The sequence below is a fragment of the Cottoperca gobio genome, chromosome 7 (genome assembly GCF_900634415.1).
Source record: "Cottoperca gobio chromosome 7, fCotGob3.1, whole genome shotgun sequence".
Classification (NCBI taxonomy): domain Eukaryota; kingdom Metazoa; phylum Chordata; class Actinopteri; order Perciformes; family Bovichtidae; genus Cottoperca; species Cottoperca gobio.
The window spans coordinates 2,304,044-2,326,695 of NC_041361.1; the positions used below are offsets into that span (position 1 = coordinate 2,304,044).

Below are 22,652 nucleotides of genomic sequence, written 5' to 3' on the forward strand. Positions count from 1 at the left end.
TTAAAATGCTGCACATCCGCTTGCACTGCACCTCAGTCAGACATCCTGACATCTAGTGGACAAAATGATCTCCTGCTGAAGTTGAGGCAGCGCAACAACTTCAGATACCATCAGCTCTCTGTTGAGAAGCTGCAACACAAAGTGCGTTACCACAGGATGTGGTTAACCTTACAGTTTCTGTACCCTACCATATAATAGATTAAAAAAAGAAAGAATCTATCCGAATAACAAAAGGTGCTGGCTACTTCCTGGGGCTGTATGACACAGAAACGTGATTATTCATCACGTTTAAAACTCATGTTAGAAATGGTGCTAGAAGCTTACGTGACTGAACTCGAGCTTGACATTCAGTTTCCATTTCTCATAAGGTTTTCTCGGTGGTGTCAGAGAAAGGAAGAAAACCTACGTGCGTGTTCAAACCAGCACATTTTAACCTGTAACTGTAGGCTAAGCTGTTACATGAGTTCAGCATGGATCCTCTTTAGATCACTTTCAGTTAAAAGTTAAATCCTTTCTGATGTGACAAACCAGCCAACCACACACACACAACCCATGCTATTTCCTGGATACCAGCAGGTGCAGCAACTCAAGTCTTCTCTGACGATCCATGCTGTGATTCTGTTTCACACTCACCGAGGGAAGGAACTGTACTAACTGCCGCCCAGAAGACAATGAATTACACATGCCAAACTATCAGCTTTGACTTCTCAGGCAAATTTCTGCCTCCGGTTTACATCTTAGTCTTCATCATTGGTCTGGTAGCTAATGGATGGGGATTGAAGTCTTTGCTGCACAACTGGAAGAAACTGGGTAACATCAATGTTTTTGTTCTCAACCTCGGAATTGCTGATATTTTGTATCTGCTCACGGTACCATTTTTGGTGGTGTACTATGTTTTGAAGAGTAAATGGATCTTTGGAGATGCGTTCTGCAAGATAACAAGATTCTGCTTCAACCTGAATCTATATGGCAGCATTGGGTTCCTTACGTGTATTAGTGTGTACCGGTACCTCGCCATTGTCCATCCGATGAGAGTGATGGGAAGAATAACTGTCAGTCACTCTGTGGGGATCTCAGTCTTGGTTTGGCTGTTTGTGAGCGTTCAAAGCCTTCCAGACATGTTCTACACTAAAACATTTGGAAACAAACCTGGGAAATGTTATGAAACCACCGGTGTGACTTATGTTGAGGATTACCTGAAATACAGCTTTGGATGGTCAATCACTGGCTTTTTCATCCCATTCCTCATCACTCTGGGCTGCTATGGACATGTGATTGTCGTTCTCTGTCGCACAAACAACACTGACAAGGTACTGAAACAGAGATGCTCGAAGTTGTTGTTCATATTGATTCTTCTCTTCTCTGTTTGTTACATCCCCTATCATGTATTGAAGAACCTCAACCTCTGGTCGAGAGTTCTGTCCAAACAGAGAATATGCCGTAAATGGTCTGATGCAGTGTACATCGCTCATCAGATAAGTCGGGGCCTTGTGTGTCTGAACAGTGCTCTCAACCCTCTGGTTTACCTCCATGGAAATGAACATATTCCTGCTCAGCTCAGACGTCTACTCCAGCCAGCTCGTCGGATGTTCAGCCGTTTGTTTCTGTCAAACTCCGAATCTGTGCCTGTACCACAAACTGCAGATGAGGTTTTACCATAGTTATTATTTTTAAACATTTACTGTTAAATAACAAATAGCTCAAACGGCACGCAGCTTTCCATCACAACTGGTGGTTTGAATTGACTACAATGTGAATAAAGTTGTCAGTCATTTTCTTATTGAATTGCTTTATTTGCCTGAAAAATGCTTTTGCTGGACTGTTACATTTCTTATCTTTATGTTTATCATGATGCGGTTACAAAATGCTAACAAATGTTTAAAATGAAGATAAACAGCTTTTGTATGTATCATTGCTTTCTTTCAGTACATGTTTGAGGAGTGATAAGGATCATATAATGTATTAAATGTCTATAATTCATCGGTTCAGATTGCATATCTGATGAAGACTTTCCATCACCAAGTGTGAAATTGCATTGCATCATCTTTCACTATTAAATCAAATCAAATTTATTTGTAAAGCCCAATATCACAAATTATACATTTGTCTCAGTGTGCTTTACAGACTGTACAGGTTACGACATCCTCTGTCCTTAGACCCTCGCATCGCACAAGGAAAAACTTCCTAAAAGAAACCCCAAAATTAAAGGGGGAAAAAACATGTAGTGTACTGGCTCAACGTCTATGTGGTTGTCTCGTTGCTGTTAACGCCCTTAAAAAAGCTCAGATTAAAAAAAGAAATTTAATTTCAGCCATTTGAAAATGTTTGCTGAGAGAACAGATATTGTGGTTGCAGTGGAGTGCTAAGTGTGATGCATGCCCTCTGAAGTAAAACAGGAAGTTTGTAAAAATAAACATGATGCAAATTGTATGAGCTTCACTGACTGCAAAACACCTGCATCAACTGCACAAAGGGGATCAAAGATGTGATGCAGAACATCAAGATGCACCCTTTGATGGCTCCATTAAGAGATTTTACAAAACATGGATCACATTATAATATTAATTTCATAACTAACAGGTCTATTAACGTGAGTTAAGATGGTGCTATATTGATTAAATTCATTAATAAAGTGTGTTGGCTTCGTTTGGAGTTTTCAAAACATTATAAATAATTGTATAATATAGGCTCCAGCATGTTATTTTCAATCTTATCTTGACAAAAATAAAGCATTATTATCAAACATATTTATTTCAACATACATGTTTCTTCTTTAGAAAGGTGGCTACATCAATCCAGAATATTCTTGTATGTATTCAGTGACATAATATACTTTTCTAGTCCACAGAAATCACACTTTTGACATGTATTTGTGTAAACTTCCAGCCCAAACACCTGCCATGGTGAAGGCGGAGGGCCGGGCTGTAGAGGCTCGAGGCGGGCTGTAGAGGCTCGAGCCGGGCTGCAGAGGCTCGAGGCCGCAGGGAGAACCAGCGTCAGGCTAATGAGACGCAGGACGCAGCCGTTTAAACATCGCTGCGGTCGGCAATTCGGAATATGTCGCTAACTTCGACTAACGCAGATTTTTAGCACCTGACTGAGAAGTTATTACAATCTTCAGAAGGTAAATAAACGTGTGATTTTTAATACTGTACCAATTTGATGCGGTTTTTAAAAAAAAATGTTTACGCGATTAGCGCGTTAGCATGCTAGCGACGTTAGCATTGTGTGTTTTAGCTAGTGGTGGAGAAATAACGTTAGCAATGCTACAGTTTAAAAATGACTGCGACCGTTAGAAGTCCTACAATCAAAGTTATACTTAAAGTACCACAATTAAAAGTCCTCATTATGCAGAATTGTCCATTTCAGAATAATATATAACTTTATATTTTATTTACTGGTTATAATTATTGATGATACTTCACTTTAAAGTTGCAGCTAGTAAAGGTTGGGCTAATTCAAATGAATTTACATTATGCTGGATAGCTAAGCTTAGCTTGTTATAATACATCATCATTTAATTAATGTAATAATAATCAAAATATGCAAAGTAGCCAAACTAAAATAAAATAAATGAAGTTCAGTAAAACGTTAAATATTTGCCTACAAAATGTAGTGGAATAGAAATATAAAGTAGCATACAATGAAGATACTAAGAACCTCAATTGTACTTAAGTATAGTACTTGAGTGTATGTACTTAGTTACATTCCAACACTAGTGTTAGCTAGTCTTGTTGGCTAAGATAAACCTAACTTGGTATGAGATACATGAGCTTTTGGTTGATTTAAGTGACTAAGGAGACATTTGTTTTCATTACACAAAGAGGACCGTAAAGCTCCTTGGACCCTGAGAGGCGTCGAGCTCTCACCTGCTGCCTCCGTTCTCTCCATTCTGCACCTGTCCTCGGTGCTGCAGGTGACATGCCATGGATTTGTGAGTACTAACAACACATTTCTACTAAATGTTCACTGTGGATTTAAAACAAGCCCCTGATAAAACCATAGGCGGATAGATAAACGTTTACTATTGTTTTAAAAGGTTAATTGAAATACAAATGGTTTGTTTGCTATACGAATATTAAGCAATGTGGTTTTTCTCAGTGTACGGTATATTATTTTGTCATGTGGTTGTGGTTCAATAGTTTATACTTTTTCTTATCTATAGACTTTAAAAAAAATCTATAATTATTCAACATTATTGCAGATTTCTGTTATTTAATACAGCTTACCTACAAATATGAAGAAAAACTGCCACTCTTATAACAGCCAGTAGATTTTCCCCTTTTTTGCTCACCCAAAAAGATGACCACCCTCACAAACTAACACGCGCAAATAAAAACTATAATGCACTGCCACACAAGACTCGTTTACTTTTGTGCTCATAAGTTAATAAACCCTTTTGATATAGATCAGCTAAAACCTTGACTTTGACACCACCCTCTGGCCATTTTCTTACATTAACTTCACCACACCTGCTAAGCATTAAAAACCAACATGGGACCCATACGTTTATTTATTAGTGTGTGGCTGTTGTCTTTTTGCTTATTTAAATCAAGGTATTAGTTATACTTTTGTGAATCAATGATCCATAATAGACAATTAATAAAATAACTATATTAAATAATTAATTATATATGTAAGTATAATTCTGCATACATTCACATGTATGTAAAATGTAAAAAGAAAACAACTTTTAAATCCTTTAGAGTATATTTCACTGAATCTGCAGGTCTCAATATGTTGTAATTGTTCAAAAAGGCTTGGAGAGTGTCAGTGTCAGACAGAAGTAGGAACTCTTACATTCCTTCACAGTTATGTGAATGATGAAGCACTTATTTGTCATAAATAACATCACACACATGTACTTTGTGTGCTAAAACTGTTACTGTCACATAAGGAGCTACACATGGGATGTTCACTGCCATTTGAAGAAGACTTTAAAACAATATCTTCAACACATTCTGCTTTTAGAGACCACATCCTCCCACATGGCATTTCATTGCACGATGAAGCAAATGGACAAAGCGCACATGCACATCCTGACATATCTTTACTTTGATCTCTGCATTTGCATTTGAGATAGCAGAGCTTGCTGAACAAATAGTAGGTCATCACACGTTTTCTTACACTTCTCATAAGTCAGGTCATCTACGGAGGAAAAGATTTGTTGTAACTTCATTCCAGAAGACAGAATGAATAAATCTTCCTGTACTCGTGTCAGCTTTGACTTCTCAGGCAAATTTCTGCCTCCGGTTTACATCTTAGTCTTCATCATTGGTCTGGTAGCTAATGGATGGGGATTGAAGTCTTTGCTGCACAACTGGAAGAAACTGGGTAACATCAATGTTTTTGTTCTCAACCTCGGAATTGCTGATATTTTGTATCTGCTCACGGTACCATTTTTGGTGGTGTACTATGTTTTGAAGAGTAAATGGATCTTTGGAGATGCGTTCTGCAAGATAACAAGATTCTGCTTCAACCTGAATCTATATGGCAGCATTGGGTTCCTTACGTGTATTAGTGTGTACCGGTACCTCGCCATTGTCCATCCGATGAGAGTGATGGGAAGAATAACTGTCAGTCACTCTGTGGGGATCTCAGTCTTGGTTTGGCTGTTTGTGAGCGTTCAAAGCCTTCCAGACATGTTCTACACTAAAACATTTGGAAACAAACCTGGGAAATGTTATGAAACCACCGGTGTGACTTATGTTGAGGATTACCTGAAATACAGCGTTGGATGGTCACTCACTGGCTTTTTCATCCCATTCCTCATCACTCTGGGCTGCTATGGACATGTGATTGTCGTTCTCTGTCGCACAAACAACACTGACAAGGTACTGAAACAGAGATGCTCGAAGTTGTTGTTCATATTGATTCTTCTCTTCTCTGTTTGTTACATCCCCTATCATGTATTGAAGAACCTCAACCTCTGGTCGAGAGTTCTGTCCAAACAGAGAATATGCCGTAAATGGTCTGATGCAGTGTACATCGCTCATCAGATAAGTCGGGGCCTTGTGTGTCTGAACAGTGCTCTCAACCCTCTGGTTTACCTCCATGGAAATGAAGATATTCCTGCTCAGCTCAGACGTCTACTCCAGCCAGCTCGTCGGATGTTCAGCCGTTTGTTTCTGTCAAACTCCGAATCTGTGCCTGTACCACAAACTGCAGATGAGGTTTTACCGTAGTTATCATTTTTAAACATTTACTGTTAAATAACAAATAGCTCAAACGGCACGCAGCTTTCCATCACAACTGGTGGTTTGAATTGACTACAATGTGAATAAAGTTGTCAGTCATTTTCTTATTGAATTGCTTTATTTGCCTGAAAAATGCTTTTGCTGGACTGTTACATTTCTTATCTTTATGTTTATCATGATGCGGTTACAAAATGCTAACAAATGTTTAAAATGAAGATAAACAGCTTTTGTATGTATCATTGCTTTCTTTCAGTACATGTTTGAGGAGTGATAAGGATCATATAATGTATTAAATGTCTATAATTCATCGGTTCAGATTGCATATCTGATGAAGACTTTCCATCACCAAGTGTGAAATTGCATTGCGTCATCTTTCACTATTAAATCAAATCAAATTTATTTGTAAAGCCCAATATCACAAATTATATATTTGTCTCAGTGTGCTTTACAGACTGTACAGGTTACGACATCCTCTGTCCTTAGACCCTCGCATCGCACAAGGAAAAACTTCCTAAAAGAAACCCCAAAATTAAAGGGGGAAAAAACATGTAGTGTACTGGCTCAACGTCTATGTGGTTGTCTCGTTGCTGTTAACGCCCTTAAAAAAGCTCAGATTAAAAAAAGAAATTTAGTGCTAAGTGTGATGCATGCCCTCTGAAGTAAAACAGGAAGTTTGTAAAAATAAACATGATGCAAATTGTATGAGCTTCACTGACTGCAAAACACCTGCATCAACTGCACAAAGGGGATCAAAGATGTGATGCAGAACATCAAGATGCACCCTTTGATGGCTCCATTAAGAGATTTTACAAAACATGGATCACATTATAATATTAATTTCATAACTAACAGGTCTATTAACGTGAGTTAAGATGGTGCTATATTGATTAAATTCATTAATAAAGTGTGTGTTGGCTTCGTTTGGAGTTTTCAAAACATTATAAATAATTGTATAATATAGGCTCCAGCATGTTATTTTCAATCTTATCTTGACAAAAATAAAGCATTATTATCAAACATATTTATTTCAACATACATGTTTCTTCTTTAGAAAGGTGGCTACATCAATCCAGAATATTCTTGTATGTATTCAGTGAAATAATATATATTATAAGTCAGCTAAATAAATGCAATTTAATGTAAGTGTTCTATTAATACACTGTAAATAATATTGACATTGTATTAGCTAGGATTGGATTCTGATCCAATATTGGTATTGGGTTTCGATACTGACGTAATTCACTCATCGGATATTGAATAAGGACGTTACTGATCCACGTACGATCCATATAAATATGTTATAATGTTGGAGAATTTCCCTCCGGCTGTGTTGGGACTTTGCTATCTTCTTAAGCACCGAGGTCGAGTGGCTACTCCAAGCCCACAACCCTTTGTATTTTCACAGTGATGGTCCTCCGGCTTCAACTGGGCAAATACGGCCAGCCTGCCGGTCAGTTTCTATGACCCGTGGAAGTAGGTGAAGTTGTGCCAGAAACCCCAACTCTGTTTCAAGAGTTTTGTCAAAGCAAGAGCTGTACCGTGAAAGGTTCAATGACGTCTACATTGCTAATTGTGGCCTTCCTGAAATCTTATTGGTTATGTTGCAGATTCAGATCTTACTCAAAATATTACAATTATTATATCATGCATTATTATTCATTGACTATCCAGCATTATATAAGAATTGAAAGGTCCACCTTGAACAGACAAAGTAGGTATTTTCTGTGCAGTATTAATAGTTTTATTATTAATAGGTAATAGTTTTGCTTAAAAAAAAAGTCAATACCAAAATTAACAGTTAGAGAAGAGTGAAAAGTTAAGCAAGACAGCTTTTGCCTGGTACCCCCAAATCACTAAATCGGCCCCTGAAAAACACTCAAATCGCAGCAATTCGTATTCCCATGCAGTGTGTGAAATATGCAAAGAACCCATTTATGTTTTCAAAAAGATAGTTCAGTAGAGAGAATAGTGCTTATCATTTGAACATCTTAAAGCTGTTATGGAATAAGACTTTCCAACACTTTGCAATATATTCATATAAGTGTTGTATAGGGCTTCCTTTTGTTATTCCATAGTTTCCTTTCCACTGTTAATTTTGGATCCGTTTCATCTTACTCTTAACAGTCTCCAGCTTGCATTATCATGAGGTTATCTATTCGTTCTTGGACTTGGATGTGGACTTCTTGGTCATTATCAAACATCTAATGAGACATCTACAGGAAACCCAAACTAAAGCGATGATCAGCAAACCAAATGCTACAAAACCTGCCATCACATCTAGACAGTGATAGGCATACCATGGCAACTTGTACGCCTCAGTGCGCAGATGTGCTGCGCCCTTGTGCCTCATGATGTACTCTATCCAGAAAATTGCACTGTCTATGGGTTTCATTGGTTTGTCACGATGTAGATGTGACAGTTTGAGCATATTCTGTTTGTATGGCTTAGCTGGGTCTAGAATATTCTTCAGAGCACTTGTAAGAGACTCAACATCCAAGGTCGTCACGTCAACAATCTCTGCAACTCCCCGCGACTTGAGACGCACCATGTTGTCGTTCTGGTCAAAGATGAGAGGAATGCCCAGAACTGGGACACCATGGTAGATGGCCTCGTAAATTCCATTAGTACCCCCATGCGTGACAAAAACCTTGGTTTTAGGGTGACCTAGTATATCATTTTGAGGCAGCCATTCAACCAGCATGGTGTTATTTCCCAGAGTGATGGGTCTTTTCCCGATGTGTCTCCACACAACCTTTTGAGGGAGGTTGGCAAATGCCGAGGCGACGATCTCCGTTATATCAGGGCCGAGGTCGCTCAGCAGGGTCCCCAGAGTCATCACTACCACCCCATGTTCACCAGAACTTTGCACAAATTCCTCTAAATCTGATTGAAGAGGCTTGGAGACCTTACCCTGGAAGCCTCCGATGTAGACGACATTGGGCATGGTGGGACGAGGAAATTCGAATGTAAAGTCAACCCGCATTAGCCAGAGATCAGCTCCCTGGATGAGTGACATGACGCTGACATCAGGTTCAAAGTAATGATCACACACAGCCTGGTAAGGCGGATTTATGACAAAGTGGTACATGTAAACCAACATACTATGACGGATTATATTATTGACTCTCTCGAAAAAGTCCATCTTGTCAGAGTGGTCAGAGAACAATTGAGGGACGTAGGACAGAGGTGAAGGAGCGATGGCAAAGTGGGCCTCGCCATTAAAAAGCCAGCGCACATTGAAAACCAAGGGAAGCTGGAGATGGTGTGCTAACAGCACTCCACCTGGAAATGCAGGGTCAGTCAGAAAAAGATCATATCCAGTTTCCTTCAGCTCCTTAATTAGTATCTTATTCTCAAAGATGCTGACGATCAGTTTTGCCACACCTTTCTGGTTCTCCTCCATCATGTTGAAAATGTTTTTATAAAACTCAAAAAACGCCCACACTGAGCCTTTATTCCGACGGATCTCTATTGACCTCTTCAAGAAAGAGGTCATGAATTCTTGGCTCTCTAAGTTTTGGGACTGTTCCTGGGTGATAGTGATGGAGGTGTAATGGGGTGAGAATTCGGAAATGTACCAGCTGGTGGAGGAACGTAGTACCGTGATTTGATGGCCCTGAGAATGAAGCGCCTCCAACAGGATTTTCATGTTTAGCCAGTGGCTCCCATCTACAGGGTAAACCAGCACTTTCCCACCATCACAACTGGAGGACAGAGAAGCTGAAAACAGCAGGATGAACGCCAGCGCTGGATATGACCCCATCACTGTAGAAGAGACACAAAACTTTACTGAACAAATATTTGCAGTTCATACAACGCTCAAGCTATAGAAGAACTCCACATATTATCTCCCATATTGTCATCTTAAAACGTTTACATTACATTTATACATCCAGCTGAGCAGACATGGAGCAACGAAGCATTCATTGGAGTAGTGTCTGGACACCTGATAAATGTTAATATAATTTACACCGTTGGAAAGCTACACTAATCTCTTTTCAGGGTAACAAGCTGTGCTCTCACGTCATTTATTTCCCGTAAATCTCCAAAATAAAAGAGAAACACCTGTAGCAGATGCTGATTACTCAACCAGCATCTGCAAGCAATAAATAAAAATCATGCCCATAATTAACTCAAGGTATCATGGGGCCGGGAATAAGGTGGACATAATTGCCCACCCTTCTGAGTCTTTAATCATCTTTTGCAAAAGAGGCACACTGTAGAGACTTTGTACTCCGCCGAGTGCAGATTCTCTCACTGACAGTCTGTGTTTATACAGCTTGAGTACACATGCTCAGTCTTGAGACGACCCATGACTGCCACAGCTCACTAACTGAGTAACTTTTGTCTGGTCGTCCTTCAATCATTGTTCTGGTATGACAACCGGATCCAACAGAAATAGTGGACCACAACTTCTTTGCTGCCGTGTTTACACGTTGCCTCGTCGATGTTTTTATGTGATGCAAAGATGCAGCTGCCTCTCGTATAGATCCAAATTGTTGCCATATTGGCGCAGTTTAAGTTTCACGTCTTGTCTCCTCAGCCCAACAAACACATCAACCTTTTAGTAAACAAACATTCCAGAGCTTCCTCCCTCCCTCCCACCTCCATCTGAAATGTGATCTCCTTAATGCTGCCGGCCTTGGTTTGGCTGTAAATTGTGAACGTCCTGTCAGACCTGTGGCTCCGTTGTGTAATTGTATGTTAATCACATTGTCATATTGTTTTATTACTAATGCAATGGATTTAGAGCCTAATGCTGTCAGCACTGGTTCATTTGCCAGAACGTGTCATAACGCCAAATGGCGCTTCAGTCGGTTTGCATAAACTCTAATTACATATGAATGTCATTAAAGCAGTTTGATAACGAAATGTTCATAATTGCGTTTTTGTCAAAATCTTATATTTTCTCACTTCCCTTGTTTTATACATATAACAAAACTCAAGCTCTTTGCCTCAGAAGAAACACTTATCGCGGTGTGTCTCTTTTAAACCTGACAGGGATGACGTGCATTCGCACATTTTTATTTTCTTTAAATCTGTGTTTGGTATGTCTTTTCTAGATCTAACCATCTGCTACATGTTGTTCTTTGTCCTGTGTCTGAGGACGCAGTTGCATTCCTGGAACTGTTAATGTTCAGCACCATTTCACAAAGTCAAAGTCCTTGTGCGCATGATGCATGAAAGCGTCGTCCATCAGAGCTTTGTACTATCTAAGCATGAGAAGTACAGAAGTAACATGGCAAACATTGCAGTGTCCAAAATGAAATCTGTGATTCATCTGAACGTTTTATCTTATAATCTCCCCATTTTAAACTGTATTGTGTGTGTGTGTGTGCGCAACCACCCATTGCAAAATGCAGTACACAGGATATATGAAACCACGGCCTAGATGCACGACCTGACTGAGCTGTACTTTAGATTCAGCTTGAGATGAAGTGGCAACAGAAATGGGGCACGAGGGCATTGAAAATAAATTCACATTTGTGGTTTCTAATCTTTCTACACAAGTGCGACTTTTCTTATCAGCAGTCGGTTACAGTCGAGATGCAACGTCTTGTACAAAGAAACATGCTGTTCTTTTTATACAATGACATTAACCACGCTGAAGTTACTGTGAACAATCATAAGATAAAAAAACACACACATTAGCAATAAAAAGTTGAAAACTGAGCTCACATGCAGCGACACTCAAAGTGTTGGTTCAAGAGCTCCTCACCTCTGGCCTCTGCAGCCTCAGACTGTGACGTTTCCCTCGGACTCAGAAGAATCCAGTTTCCAATCTTGTCAATGAACCACTGTTCAGTGGGCTGGTTGAAATGCAAGTTAATGTATAACTCTACAAGTCCCTGACTTCATCATTCTGCTGCCTGTTTTTCCAAACAATTGAATCCATGCGGAGGTCCCCTCTAAACCCTCCGCCCATTTTCGCGCCCTGTTACGGATGTTTTGCTTCTCTGCACCAGATACCATCTGGGTATGATTTTACAAACCACCGGAATGCTAAATTTCACAGAAATATTAAAGGAGTACTAACATGTTTGATGCATTCAAACCCAAAATCTATGTAGCCTTTGCTCTCTACCACTGCGCGTGCGTCAAACAGTTGATTTTTTTTTTTTTTTATATAAAGTATGTTTTTAGTAAATGACTAAATTCTGAAGGAAAAAGTAATAGATTACCCACTTCTCCATCCAAACACAAGGACAATTATGGAAAATAAACATGTTTTTATCAATGTTTAACTTGTGGCACTGTTAGGTTCTTCTTCTTCCCCCCATAGAGTGATAATACAATAGTTTCCCTGCAGGTTATGATATCTAACCAGCTGTATCTTCATTTTGATTCCAATCAACACAAGTCCCAAGGAACAAAAACAAACGGGAACAGATGAGACTACGGAGAAAGGCGATCTGTGTTATTATAAACCCAGAAGATTTGCAACTCTTTGCTTTAATCCAAATGTTAGAGGAATGCCCCGAACTGAAACACGATTGTAGATGGCCTCTTAAATTCCATTAGTACCTGTGACAAAAGCTTTTGTTATTGGGTGACCTTGTATCTCCTTTTGAGGCTGCCATGTAACCAGCATGGTGGCGTTTCCCCGAGTGATGAGTCTTTTCCTTATGTGTCTCCACTAGGGATGTCACGAAAACTGATACGTCAAAACTCTGAAACGTAAGGCCCGTGTATCGTTCCAGCTGTCCATATTTACGACATATGCACGTCCGTCCCATTTTGGTGAACACGATATCTGGACTCGAGGATGAACTGATAAGAATGTGGTGGACAAAGGTCACTGTGCTCTTACAAAACACAGATCATACGCTAATTATGACAATTTCACACATGTCGAGTAGGATAAAATTATGATGTGATGACAGTCATGGATATAAACTGCAGCTTGACTGGTCGGTGGAGGAATACTACCGTGAGGTGGTAATTCTAGATTTGAATGAGTCATGATGAGTCCACGAGGGCTGTTTGTACGCTGCACACAGCGTCTCCTCATCCCTCTGTGCGAGTGTAACCGCACACGCAGAGCCTCAACACCATGTCTGCGGGTCCTATTTTTTCTATACGGTTGCGTGTTGAGGCTGATGTCTCTCTGGAAGTGCCCGTGTCATTTTAAGTACAGCAAAGCGGTTGTGGTCTTTTAATCTTTCTACACAAGTGAGATTTTTGCAAGAGTAGATTTACAGCAAACATGCAAAGTCTTGTCTAAAGAAACATGCTGTACTGCAGGCCTTTTTTATGTAATGACCTGAAATTCCTCTGAACAATCTCAAGATGAAAACAATATTGTCCATGCAACAACACAGTTTGTTCCTCACCTCTGACCAGGAAGAATCCGGTGTCCGATGGTTCTCAGCAGTCCTGCTGAGCTGCTGGTTGAAATGCAAGTGAATGTATAACTCTGCATGTCCCTGACGAAACCATTCTGCTGCCTGTTTTTCCAAACAAATGCAACCATGAGGAGGTCCCCTTCCAAACCCTCCGCCCATTTTCTTCCCCCTGTTTTTACTTTTTTGCTTCTCTGCACTGAAAACCTTCTGGATATGGATCCCAGAAATACTAGAGGAGTTCTAACGGGTTTTATTAATATGTTTATCTTCAGTATTGATTTGATTCAAATCGGCAAAAGAGTCTCAAGGAACATTTCTGTACACCTAAACAGTGAGAAAATAAAATACACTCAAACCGGTTAATTAGATGCACACTATTCTCCCACAATGCAATGCTCAAAATAAATAGTTGACGGTGATGAGTCGGCTTCAGAAAGAGGAGAATAATCTTGTAACTCTTGTTACAAACATTATAATCTGTTAAAATGAGTAAGCATGCTGTCTTGTTTGAGTTCACTTTATTTTGTCACAATATTACAAAGTCGTCATTTGATTGACATCCGATTTCATATCGTACAATTTCCTGTTGGTATATATTGTTAAAGTTTTGTACACTTACTGTCTGTACTATATTATCTGTAAATAACCTTTTGGGTTTTGATCTCTACTCACACCCTCCCCATTTGTTGAGTGTATTTCATGCTTCAGTGACAAAGCAACACAGCTGACAAAATGCTGCTGTTCAATAAACTGGACTTGCACGATGAGTGATTTTGGGGCGTTAGCGTTAATGTTGTCTCCCTGTGCAACAACAATCACCTTCTTAGTGACCTTTGTACATGTTACGACACACTGAGTGCAGCTTTTCCCTTTCCATGTGTGTAAGTTGTGAACTCTGGCCTTGGCAAACATTAAAGGACAGGCCCAGTCCGCAGCTATCACATGTCACATGTGGCATGAAAAGAGAGGGCTCGTAGGGGTGGGGGGTGGTCTGAGAATACTTGGGCAGCGGGGTTTAGTTTCTTTAAAAAGGGCATCAGTTCTGTTGCTACCGGCCTCTTATTCCAGTGAGTGGATTGTGTCGACGGTGTTCAGCCACTCTGCTGGCTGCTTCTTTGGAGTGTAACGCAAAATGGAGCTTCCCAAGCTGGAACATTTGAGGCGCTGCAGGTGTGACAGTGCAGGTGAGCTCACAGACGACCTGCCTCTGCATAGAGCATGCCACAACAATACATGGAAGACACCTTGCAGCAAGGTTTCTACTAATATGTGACGTATACAGGCCATAAATATGTTCATACTGAGGGCAACACAGATGTGATATGGGAGTAAAAATAGACGTGTCATATAATGCTATGCAGTAACCTGTTGAGTGAAGCAACTGCTCAATTTGCAGGTAAGAAATAAGAAATAGACATTAAGATGGACTTCATTGTTGCTTTTCTATTCTCCTCTCACTTGCTTTGTTTATATATAATGCATGCTTTGCACACTTACATGCATGAGTGATAACCATGTGGAGTGACTGATCAACAGAGAAAGATGTCTGCTTGTAATATTAGTGTGTGTGTGAGAGAGAGAGAGAGAGAGAGAGAGGGAGAGGTGTGTGTGTGTGAGAGAGAGAGAGAGGGAGAGGGAGAGATGTGTGTGTGTGTGTGTGTGTGTGTGTGTGTGTGTGTGTGTGTGTGTGTGTGTGTGTGTGTGTGTGTGAAAGAGAGGAGAGTTGGAGAAGTATTTAGAGCCCCAGCTCCAAATCCCCAAGGCTTTTGTTTGGGAGGACGTGCTGAACTCCTGTCAGGGCAAATGCCCAACAGAATAACATGTACAGTACCTTCAGTTCATGGTCGAACTCCAAAACAAGAAACACTGGCCATTAGTGGCTATCTCTTCCCGTGCTAATCACTGCCCAAGAGAAACTGCCTGTTAGACTTTGAACACCAGACAAATCTGGATGCATGGTGTTCCCTGTTTGAAGTAAATGGAATGAATAACATTACATTTGGACATAATGTCAACCATGACCTTTTCTTTTGGGATCAGGCAGATTACGATTCATATGTCATACATCGAAGTATCTGCTGACTTGTACATTTGTCTGCCAGGGAGCATCAAATGACATTCAGCGGTGGAAAGTAATCAAATACTTGTTTGTTCCAGTGCTGTACTCCAAGCCAAAGTTTGACATTTCGAGAAAAACGCTTACTCGCTTTCTGACGGGGAGATACTGTAGATAAGAAGATGGATATCTTTAAGGGTGAAGCTGCAGTCAGTGGCTGGTGAGCTTTACTCGGCTGTTCTCAGTCTCTGTGAGAAACAAAGTCCTCTCTAACCGTTTGAGAGGATAGTGTTGAACATTTGTATTTGTATGTGATTAGTTGCACCAGAATTGCCCTCCGGCATCAATAAAGCTGTGTTGACTTGAACTCCATCTGTTGCATTTAAATAATGTTTATATCACTAATAGTAACGGAGAAGTGAGATGCATTAAACACATATGAAGTTAATTCCACAAACAATTCATCCACTGTAGTTTAAAGATGTGTGCAGTGCTATGTTTCCACTTGTATTACTGCAGTGACCATTTAATAAACAATAAGTCCCTTCTAAGAGTAGCCAGATTTAAAGTTCAAACTGCCCTCTAGTGGTAAGAAGGAGAAGCTCCACTCTCCACAGTTTGATAAACAAACAGCTTGTGCAGTACCAACTGTGCTCATCTGAAGTCAGTAGAGGTTCCCGCCTCGCTTATGCTTGTCTCACATGACTTGCTGTTCCTCTGACTGAGAAAGAAGCTGTGTCACCACACACGATGTACAGGACGGTGGATTTGAATGCTTCTCTGCTGTCTGACCTCACCACAGAGATGTGAGCAGCTCAGGCCTTTTTGAATCATGAAACAGACTGAGAGGGCAGACAAGCAGCATGGCCTCAGGTCCTCCCCCCTCCTGCCTACCAAGTGCTTCTCCTTAGCAACAGTCAGCTGACCTGCAGTAGGTAGTGTTCACTGAAGCACACGCATGCACACACAGATCACAAAGCGGTGCGCCTCAGTCGTTAACGCTCACTCCTCCACCTGCCGCTCGGGCCTCATGGCTCTCACCGTTAACACAGAGCAGAACAAACTCACACAGACTCCTCTGCTCAAGATCTGGGTGCCAGGGATTGGCTGCAGCTTGAACCGCAGGAGAGTATGTAAGTGCAGTTTGAATGGAAGAAGAAGCCTCATCTATCCTGTGTTGCTGCTGTTTGCTATGTCTCTACTAACTCATTGTGGTTTCAGATGTTTTTGCTTTAAAACTTCCAGCAGTCATTGGTGTGTTTGATACTGCTGAATCCTTCAGGACCGAGCTCCTGTCGGGGGATGCAGGTAGACAGGCAGCAGCCTGGCAGACAGAGGAGTCAGTCATGGGATGACAGCCAGGCCTGGCTCTCTGTTCTGTGTCTGACGTGGGCCTTTTCAGCATTTTTGCTGACACAGCATACTCCATTCATAATCGAACAGCCTGGAGGCTCTCCCTGTCCCTGTATGAACACACACAGGCCATACGGGTACTTTAATGGGGTACAGCTAACTGGCAAGCAACCCTGCAGCCTGCCTTATAAATTACTGGCATATTTTGAGACAGACAACAACTAGGTCATGGCTGGGTAAGAAACACACAAACTCTTTAAAACACTTTGGGGTTTGTGTGGAACAGTATGAGCAGGGAATGCTGATTAATCTCAGAGGTCATTCTGCAGAGATGCCTCTCTTCACTGTAGCTTCATTAAATACAGGCTCCTGCGGATTCCTTAAAAAGTCTTAAAAGGCATTGAATTCATTAATCTAAATATAAAGACTGAATCAGATCAGGATAGCGGGAAAAATGCGTAACTTGTGACACCGTCTGAACCAAAGCCTTTGATTTGAATAATATTGGTGTTGCATTGGGAACATTGGTAGATTACAGCTGAGCTGATAACCACCTGCAGGGAAGAGACTGACATTTTAACATACTTAGAGATTAGGAGTGTTTTTGTTCCTGTGAATGTCGGCCATATGGTGCAGTACACTGCAAGATGTGACTACCTGAGGAGGGGGAGGGGAAGCATCCGGTTGGGAAACGTTCTTCCTGTATTTAAGGGTGTATTTGGCTGATGTCATTGCTTTAATTTCTTGTTTTAGGGTCTGATTATCTGATTTTGTTGGTGGCTGGTTGGACAGTTTTCTGTGTCAGGTGCAGATAATCCGTGTGACTCACTACGCTAGTTTGCAGACATTTGAGCTGCACCTTGGAGCTCATACTCCCTCTTAATGAAGATTATCTTGGGGCGCGACACACTCAACACATGTCCTGCAGCACAGAGCCTCACACACTCATTTAACCGTTTGAACACGAGGCTGATGCTCTTCTGCTGGATGGTGTGTTACATTTGCAACGCTTCAAATGTTCAACTTCAGCAGCTTGATGTTATTGCATGTTTGTCTCCCACTCAGCCTCGGTGCCTCAGTTCTGTAACTCTCCCACAATGATCGTGATGGTGGGGTTGCCAGCCAGAGGGAAGACGTACATCTCCAAGAAGCTCACTCGCTACCTGAACTGGATCGGAGTGCCGACAAAATGTCAGTCAAAGTGAATCCTGGTCTATGAAGGAGACGATGATCATGTTTACAACAGTATTACATCATCACACATTGAACACATAAGGAATCTGTGTTTTGTTTTTTTTACTCTCCCAACCAGCGTTTAACGTGGGCCAGTACCGCAGGGAGGCTGTCAAGATCTACAAGAACTTTGAGTTCTTCAATCCTAACAATGAGGAAGCCATGAAGATCCGCAAGTAAGAGGGATAAATGTCAGAATTATTAGTTTTATGATGATTTGTCTACCGCTGTAATCTTCGTGTCACATTTATCATCATATTTTGTCAGTTCTTGCTCCTTTGCCTAAACGCGTGTAACTTCTCTCTCAGGGCCTGTGCAGCAGCCGCCCTCAAAGACGTCGCTGCCTACTTCTTAAAGGAACAGGGACAAGTAGCCGTGAGTAAGAGGACAACTGTCCCGATCACAATAAAACACACCGATTAATTACTTGTTTTACGTGTGTTATACTTGTCACTTGCTCAGTCAGTTCTCACAGAGATTAAAGGCGCACTGCACCGATTTTACACATACAGATCAGCTTAGTGGTCATACAGAGCTCATACATACCACTCAGCCTGTGATGTCCTATAATGTCCACGCAAACAATAATATGAAGCTTGACACTAAATCCCTGGAGTATCCCTTTAAGGCAAGGCAAGTGTATTTATTCCAGCAATAACGCAATTCAGAGTGCAACATACAAGAATAAGAGTCACAGTGTGAGTAATGAATAATTATTTGATTTAATAAGGTTGAGAGTAAGGAGGTATGCATGATAACAATCAGTTTGTGCAGAGAAGATCATTAGAAAGTGATAAAATAAATGATACAATGATGGTTTTGAAAGCTTTGTTGTGTTTTGCCAATATTATAAGGATGTATTGATAACAGCTGGTCTTGTCCCATCCAGGTATTTGATGCTACCAACACCACCAGGGAGAGGAGGGCAGTCATCCTCAGTTATGCAAAGGAGAAAGGCTACAAAGTGAGTACTTATGTGGAGGTTGTACATTTAGGAGAATACACTTATCTGCCGAGAGATGGACGAGAAGATTGGTATCACTCTCGTATCTGTTTGTTTCCTTTGAAGCTAGAGCTAGCAGGTGGTTAGCTTAGCTTAGCTTAGCTTAGCTTAGCATAAAGACTGGAAGCAGGGTTGGAACAGCTACCTGGCTCGGTCCAAAGGTTGAACAACTTTAAGGAAGAAGATTAAAAACACAAACATGTATTTCACAGTCATTTGATAACTCTAACTCTTGAGTGACTTCCTGTATGAAGGTGTTCTTTGTGGAATCAATCTGTGAAGTCCCAGAAATCATCGAAGAGAATATTAAGGTCAGTCAAGGATATGTTTTTATTAAACGTAAATATTTGCGGCTGGCAATTTTCTAAATTAAATTCCAAAACTGTCTTTCCTTTCCAGCAAGTAAAATTTGGGAGTCCAGATTACGTAGATCGTGACATAGTTGAGGCCATGGAGGACTTCAGCCAGCGCATCGACTGCTACAGGGCCAGCTACATGCCTATAGACGATGAGAAGGACAGGTACTTACCCAGGATGCTTTTCTTCCTGTGACATTAAAACCATCGTCTTCTCTCTTAATCTCCAACATATTAATTATATAGTTTGTTTTCCCCAATGCTGACTTTGAACAGGAAGCTCTCCTACATCAAGATCTTCGACGTGGGCAGCAGATACCTGGTGAACCGGGTCCAGGATCACATTCAAAGCAGGATAGTTTACTACCTCATGAACATCCACGTCACCCCGAGATCCATCTACCTGAGCCGCCACGGAGAGAGCGAACTCAACCTCTCGGGTCGCATTGGTGGAGATTCAGGCCTCTCCCCTCGAGGACAGAAGGTGAGGACATTATACTTTACCAGTGCAGGAAGTATTCAGATCCCTAACTTAAGTAAAAGTACTGACACGCTGTACAAATACTCTGTGACAAGTAAAACCGTACTTATGTAAAAGTCTAATAATATCCCCAGTCTGGTGATTAATTGATTAATCGACTAATCATTTCAGCTGTACCTGTATCTACTGTTGGGTACTTATTTATTTATAATTTATTATATTTATAACAAAACATCTTATTGTATTAGCTTTTTGTATATTTTGTATTCAAAAAAATCTTAATTTTGTTAAGTTTAATCCTTTTTATGCAAACATTAAACGCACAATTTAAATCAGTAAACAATGAATTCTGCTTTGAAAATGTACAAATTGCTCCCAGTATGCCAATGCCTTGGCGACCTTCATCAGAGGTCAGAATATCAGAGAGCTGAAGGTGTGGACGAGCCACATGAAGAGGACCATCCAGACTGCAGAAGCTCTGGGAGTCCAGTACGAGCAGTGGAAGGCCCTCAATGAGATCGACGCTGTGAGTTCAACAAGTGCATCTCTTTCTGTGTCAGTGCACTCATGGTTGAATGCATTAGTGGTGTGTGTGTGTGTGTGTATGGTGCGGAGTTTACAGCTGTACAGCCAGAAGAGATCTCCTTTTCTAAGAATGGTTATGTTCATGTTCCTTTATTCTCACTCAGGGTGTATGTGAGGAGTTAACCTACGAAGAGATCCAGGAGAATCTACCAGAAGAGTTTGCACTGAGAGACCAGGACAAGTATCGTTATCGTTACCCGAAGGGTGAGGTGAGTGCTCCCCTGAATATACTGTGACCTAATCTAACCTTTTATTTACCGGGAACACTTTCACACCCGGAAGCTGCTTTGCCAAGACTTAGACGAGTAGATTGATCTGTTACATATAAAGCTTCAGCCAGGCTGGCTCCGTCCAACACTCACTTAGCTGTAATGACAATACAAATCTGGGGTATTAGACACAGGACTGTAGAAATGGGGCCGGAATCGAACCCGAGACATTGCGGTTACGTAGCATGTCTCCTGCCAGACATGTTCATTATAAGAGAGTCTGACTAAATTCAGGTTGGGTCAGTTGATAGCGTGCCCATGTCAAATGGTTTGAGTCTGGTTGAATAATTGATGAACTCTTCAATAATTTTGTCTCTTCTTCAGTCCTATGAGGACCTTGTCCATCGTCTAGAGCCGGTGATCATGGAGCTGGAAAGGCAGGAAAACGTTCTGGTTATCTGCCACCAAGCTGTGTTTCGCTGCCTGCTGGCCTACTTTCTAGACAAACCAGCAGGTGCAGAACCCCAGAGTAAAGTGTGCGTGTGTCTGTGATGTTGTTTTCAATACCACAAACACTAATAATCTTATTTGCTACCCCTTCTGAAGATGAGCTGCCTTATCTAAGATGCCCCCTTCACACGGTGCTCAAACTCACACCCATTGCTTATGGTAGGTAAATGCTTGAGTGAGTGACATATCCATATCTCTGTCAATCTCCGTCTGACAGACTTTCTCCTCAATTTCAGGCTGTAAAGTTGAGTCGTTCTTCCTCAATATTGAAGCCGTCAACACACACAGAGAGAGGCCAGTGGTAAGTTTCCACATGTGTTCGATTCATAAGCAATAAGCAGTGTATTTGTGCTACTCCTACACTTACAGATAAACATGCAGATGTATTTAAAGCATATGAAGCGAAATGTTATGTCATATTATCGGGTAATTCCCACTCGCTGCCACAGTCGTCACTGTTTTACAGAATATAACAGATGCAGTGTGTATAGGTTATCCAGCTATAGACCTTGTCCCCGGTTAGGCTTTTGTCAATAATACAACAGTCTACTACAGACGTACAAACTCACTTTGCCACTTTTCCAGCATGAACACACCACATACTAAACACCTGCTTAGAATTCATATGTAGAATAGTTTTGGACTTTGGACTCTGAGTATTTATGTTGCTGTCGTTGCAGAACGTCGACATCAACAGAAACCCAGAGGAGGCTCTGCAGACGGTTCCTGACCACATATAAATACTGCTTTGCGAGAGAAGGACTACAATCACGTGGAACTGGACGTGTTTGCTTCACTAAATATGAGAGATGCACTCCAGTGAAAGGTTAATGCTGAGGTTTGATGCAGGAGGAGATGGTGGAAATATGTCCACGACAGAAGCACACGGACTCCTGCTGCAGATTCTGGTTTACGTGACTGCGAAATCCTCCTGTGTCTTATTTGACTAGAGTTTTCTTCTTTTTATTTTAATTTTTTAAAGTGTCACATTGTTTACAAATGATTTAGAGGCACAACTGAAGCACTGTGTTGTGAGGCTGAGAGGAAAACGCTTACAGCTTGTAATTGTAATTTGTGTAACTGTTGTGTGTTGTTAATAATCTAATTATAAAGGTGGGTCAGCACCATGGACAGCACCCAAACCAACAACACATGTTGTACATTTGGTGTGTAATGTAGATAAAACGCAAGGTTTGAATGACATAATGTAAATAAACAAAGACTCAAAAATAAATCCACAAGTCCTGTTTGTGTTCTCTCTTGTGTTCGCACTCCCACAGAGAAGAACAATGTTGACTTCCACTCAGCCACTAATGAGTCTTT

General features: G+C 40.9%; 3 protein-coding genes across 5 annotated transcripts; 2 read left to right on the top strand and 1 right to left on the bottom strand.

Moving 5' to 3' along the window:
• Positions 1-95: 95 nt before the first annotated feature.
• On the top strand, positions 96-6,897 carry LOC115010806 (P2Y purinoceptor 1). The gene is made up of 2 exons (XM_029435597.1): positions 96-711; positions 5,236-6,897. Exons 1-2 carry the CDS (start codon positions 672-674, stop codon positions 6,183-6,185), a joined length of 990 nt encoding a protein of 329 aa, XP_029291457.1. The 5' UTR covers positions 96-671; the 3' UTR covers positions 6,186-6,897.
• pfkfb1 (6-phosphofructo-2-kinase/fructose-2,6-biphosphatase 1) lies at positions 2,929-22,567 on the top strand. Of its 2 annotated transcripts, XM_029435594.1 has the most exons (15): positions 2,929-3,124; positions 3,827-3,934; positions 18,018-18,143; positions 18,265-18,361; positions 18,494-18,560; positions 19,075-19,149; positions 19,443-19,499; positions 19,588-19,709; positions 19,821-20,028; positions 20,405-20,551; positions 20,715-20,819; positions 21,204-21,333; positions 21,426-21,488; positions 21,566-21,630; positions 22,010-22,567. In XM_029435594.1, exons 2-15 carry the CDS (start codon positions 3,922-3,924, stop codon positions 22,067-22,069), a joined length of 1,335 nt encoding a protein of 444 aa, XP_029291454.1. In that variant the 5' UTR covers positions 2,929-3,124; positions 3,827-3,921; the 3' UTR covers positions 22,070-22,567. The 2 variants fall into 2 exon arrangements, with proteins under 2 accessions (XP_029291454.1, XP_029291453.1); XM_029435593.1 differs by lacking the exons at positions 2,929-3,124; positions 3,827-3,934 and adding an exon at positions 14,575-14,727.
• LOC115010802 (UDP-glucuronosyltransferase 2B20-like) lies at positions 7,161-13,652 on the bottom strand. 2 transcript variants are annotated; one of them, XM_029435592.1, is made up of 2 exons: positions 13,532-13,652; positions 7,161-9,962 (listed from the first exon to the last, which is right to left on the bottom strand). In XM_029435592.1, the coding sequence occupies exon 2, from the start codon at positions 9,958-9,960 to the stop codon at positions 8,350-8,352; it is 1,611 nt and encodes a 536-aa protein (XP_029291452.1). In that variant the 5' UTR covers positions 9,961-9,962; positions 13,532-13,652; the 3' UTR covers positions 7,161-8,349. The 2 variants fall into 2 exon arrangements, with proteins under 2 accessions (XP_029291452.1, XP_029291451.1); XM_029435591.1 differs by lacking the exon at positions 13,532-13,652 and adding an exon at positions 12,723-12,789.
• Positions 22,568-22,652: the final 85 nt, after the last annotated feature.

Coding starts and splice junctions, on each gene's coding strand:
- LOC115010806 (XM_029435597.1), top strand. CDS start 672: ATGAATTACACATGCCAAACTATCAGCTTTGACTTCTCAG. Junction 712..5,235: donor TATCAGCTTTGACTTCTCAG/GCAAATTTCTGC, acceptor TTGACTTCTCAG/GCAAATTTCTGCCTCCGGTT.
- LOC115010802 (XM_029435591.1), bottom strand. CDS start 12,789: ATGCTGGTTACATGGCAGCCTCAAAAGGAGATACAAGGTCACCCAATA. Junction 9,963..12,722: donor AACAAAAGCTTTTGTCACAG/GTACTAATGGAA, acceptor TCTCTTCTACAG/TGATGGGGTCATATCCAGCG.
- pfkfb1 (XM_029435593.1), top strand. CDS start 14,676: ATGGAGCTTCCCAAGCTGGAACATTTGAGGCGCTGCAGGTGTGACAGT. Junction 18,561..19,074: donor AGGAACAGGGACAAGTAGCC/GTGAGTAAGAGG, acceptor TGTCCCATCCAG/GTATTTGATGCTACCAACAC. Junction 19,710..19,820: donor ATAGACGATGAGAAGGACAG/GTACTTACCCAG, acceptor GACTTTGAACAG/GAAGCTCTCCTACATCAAGA.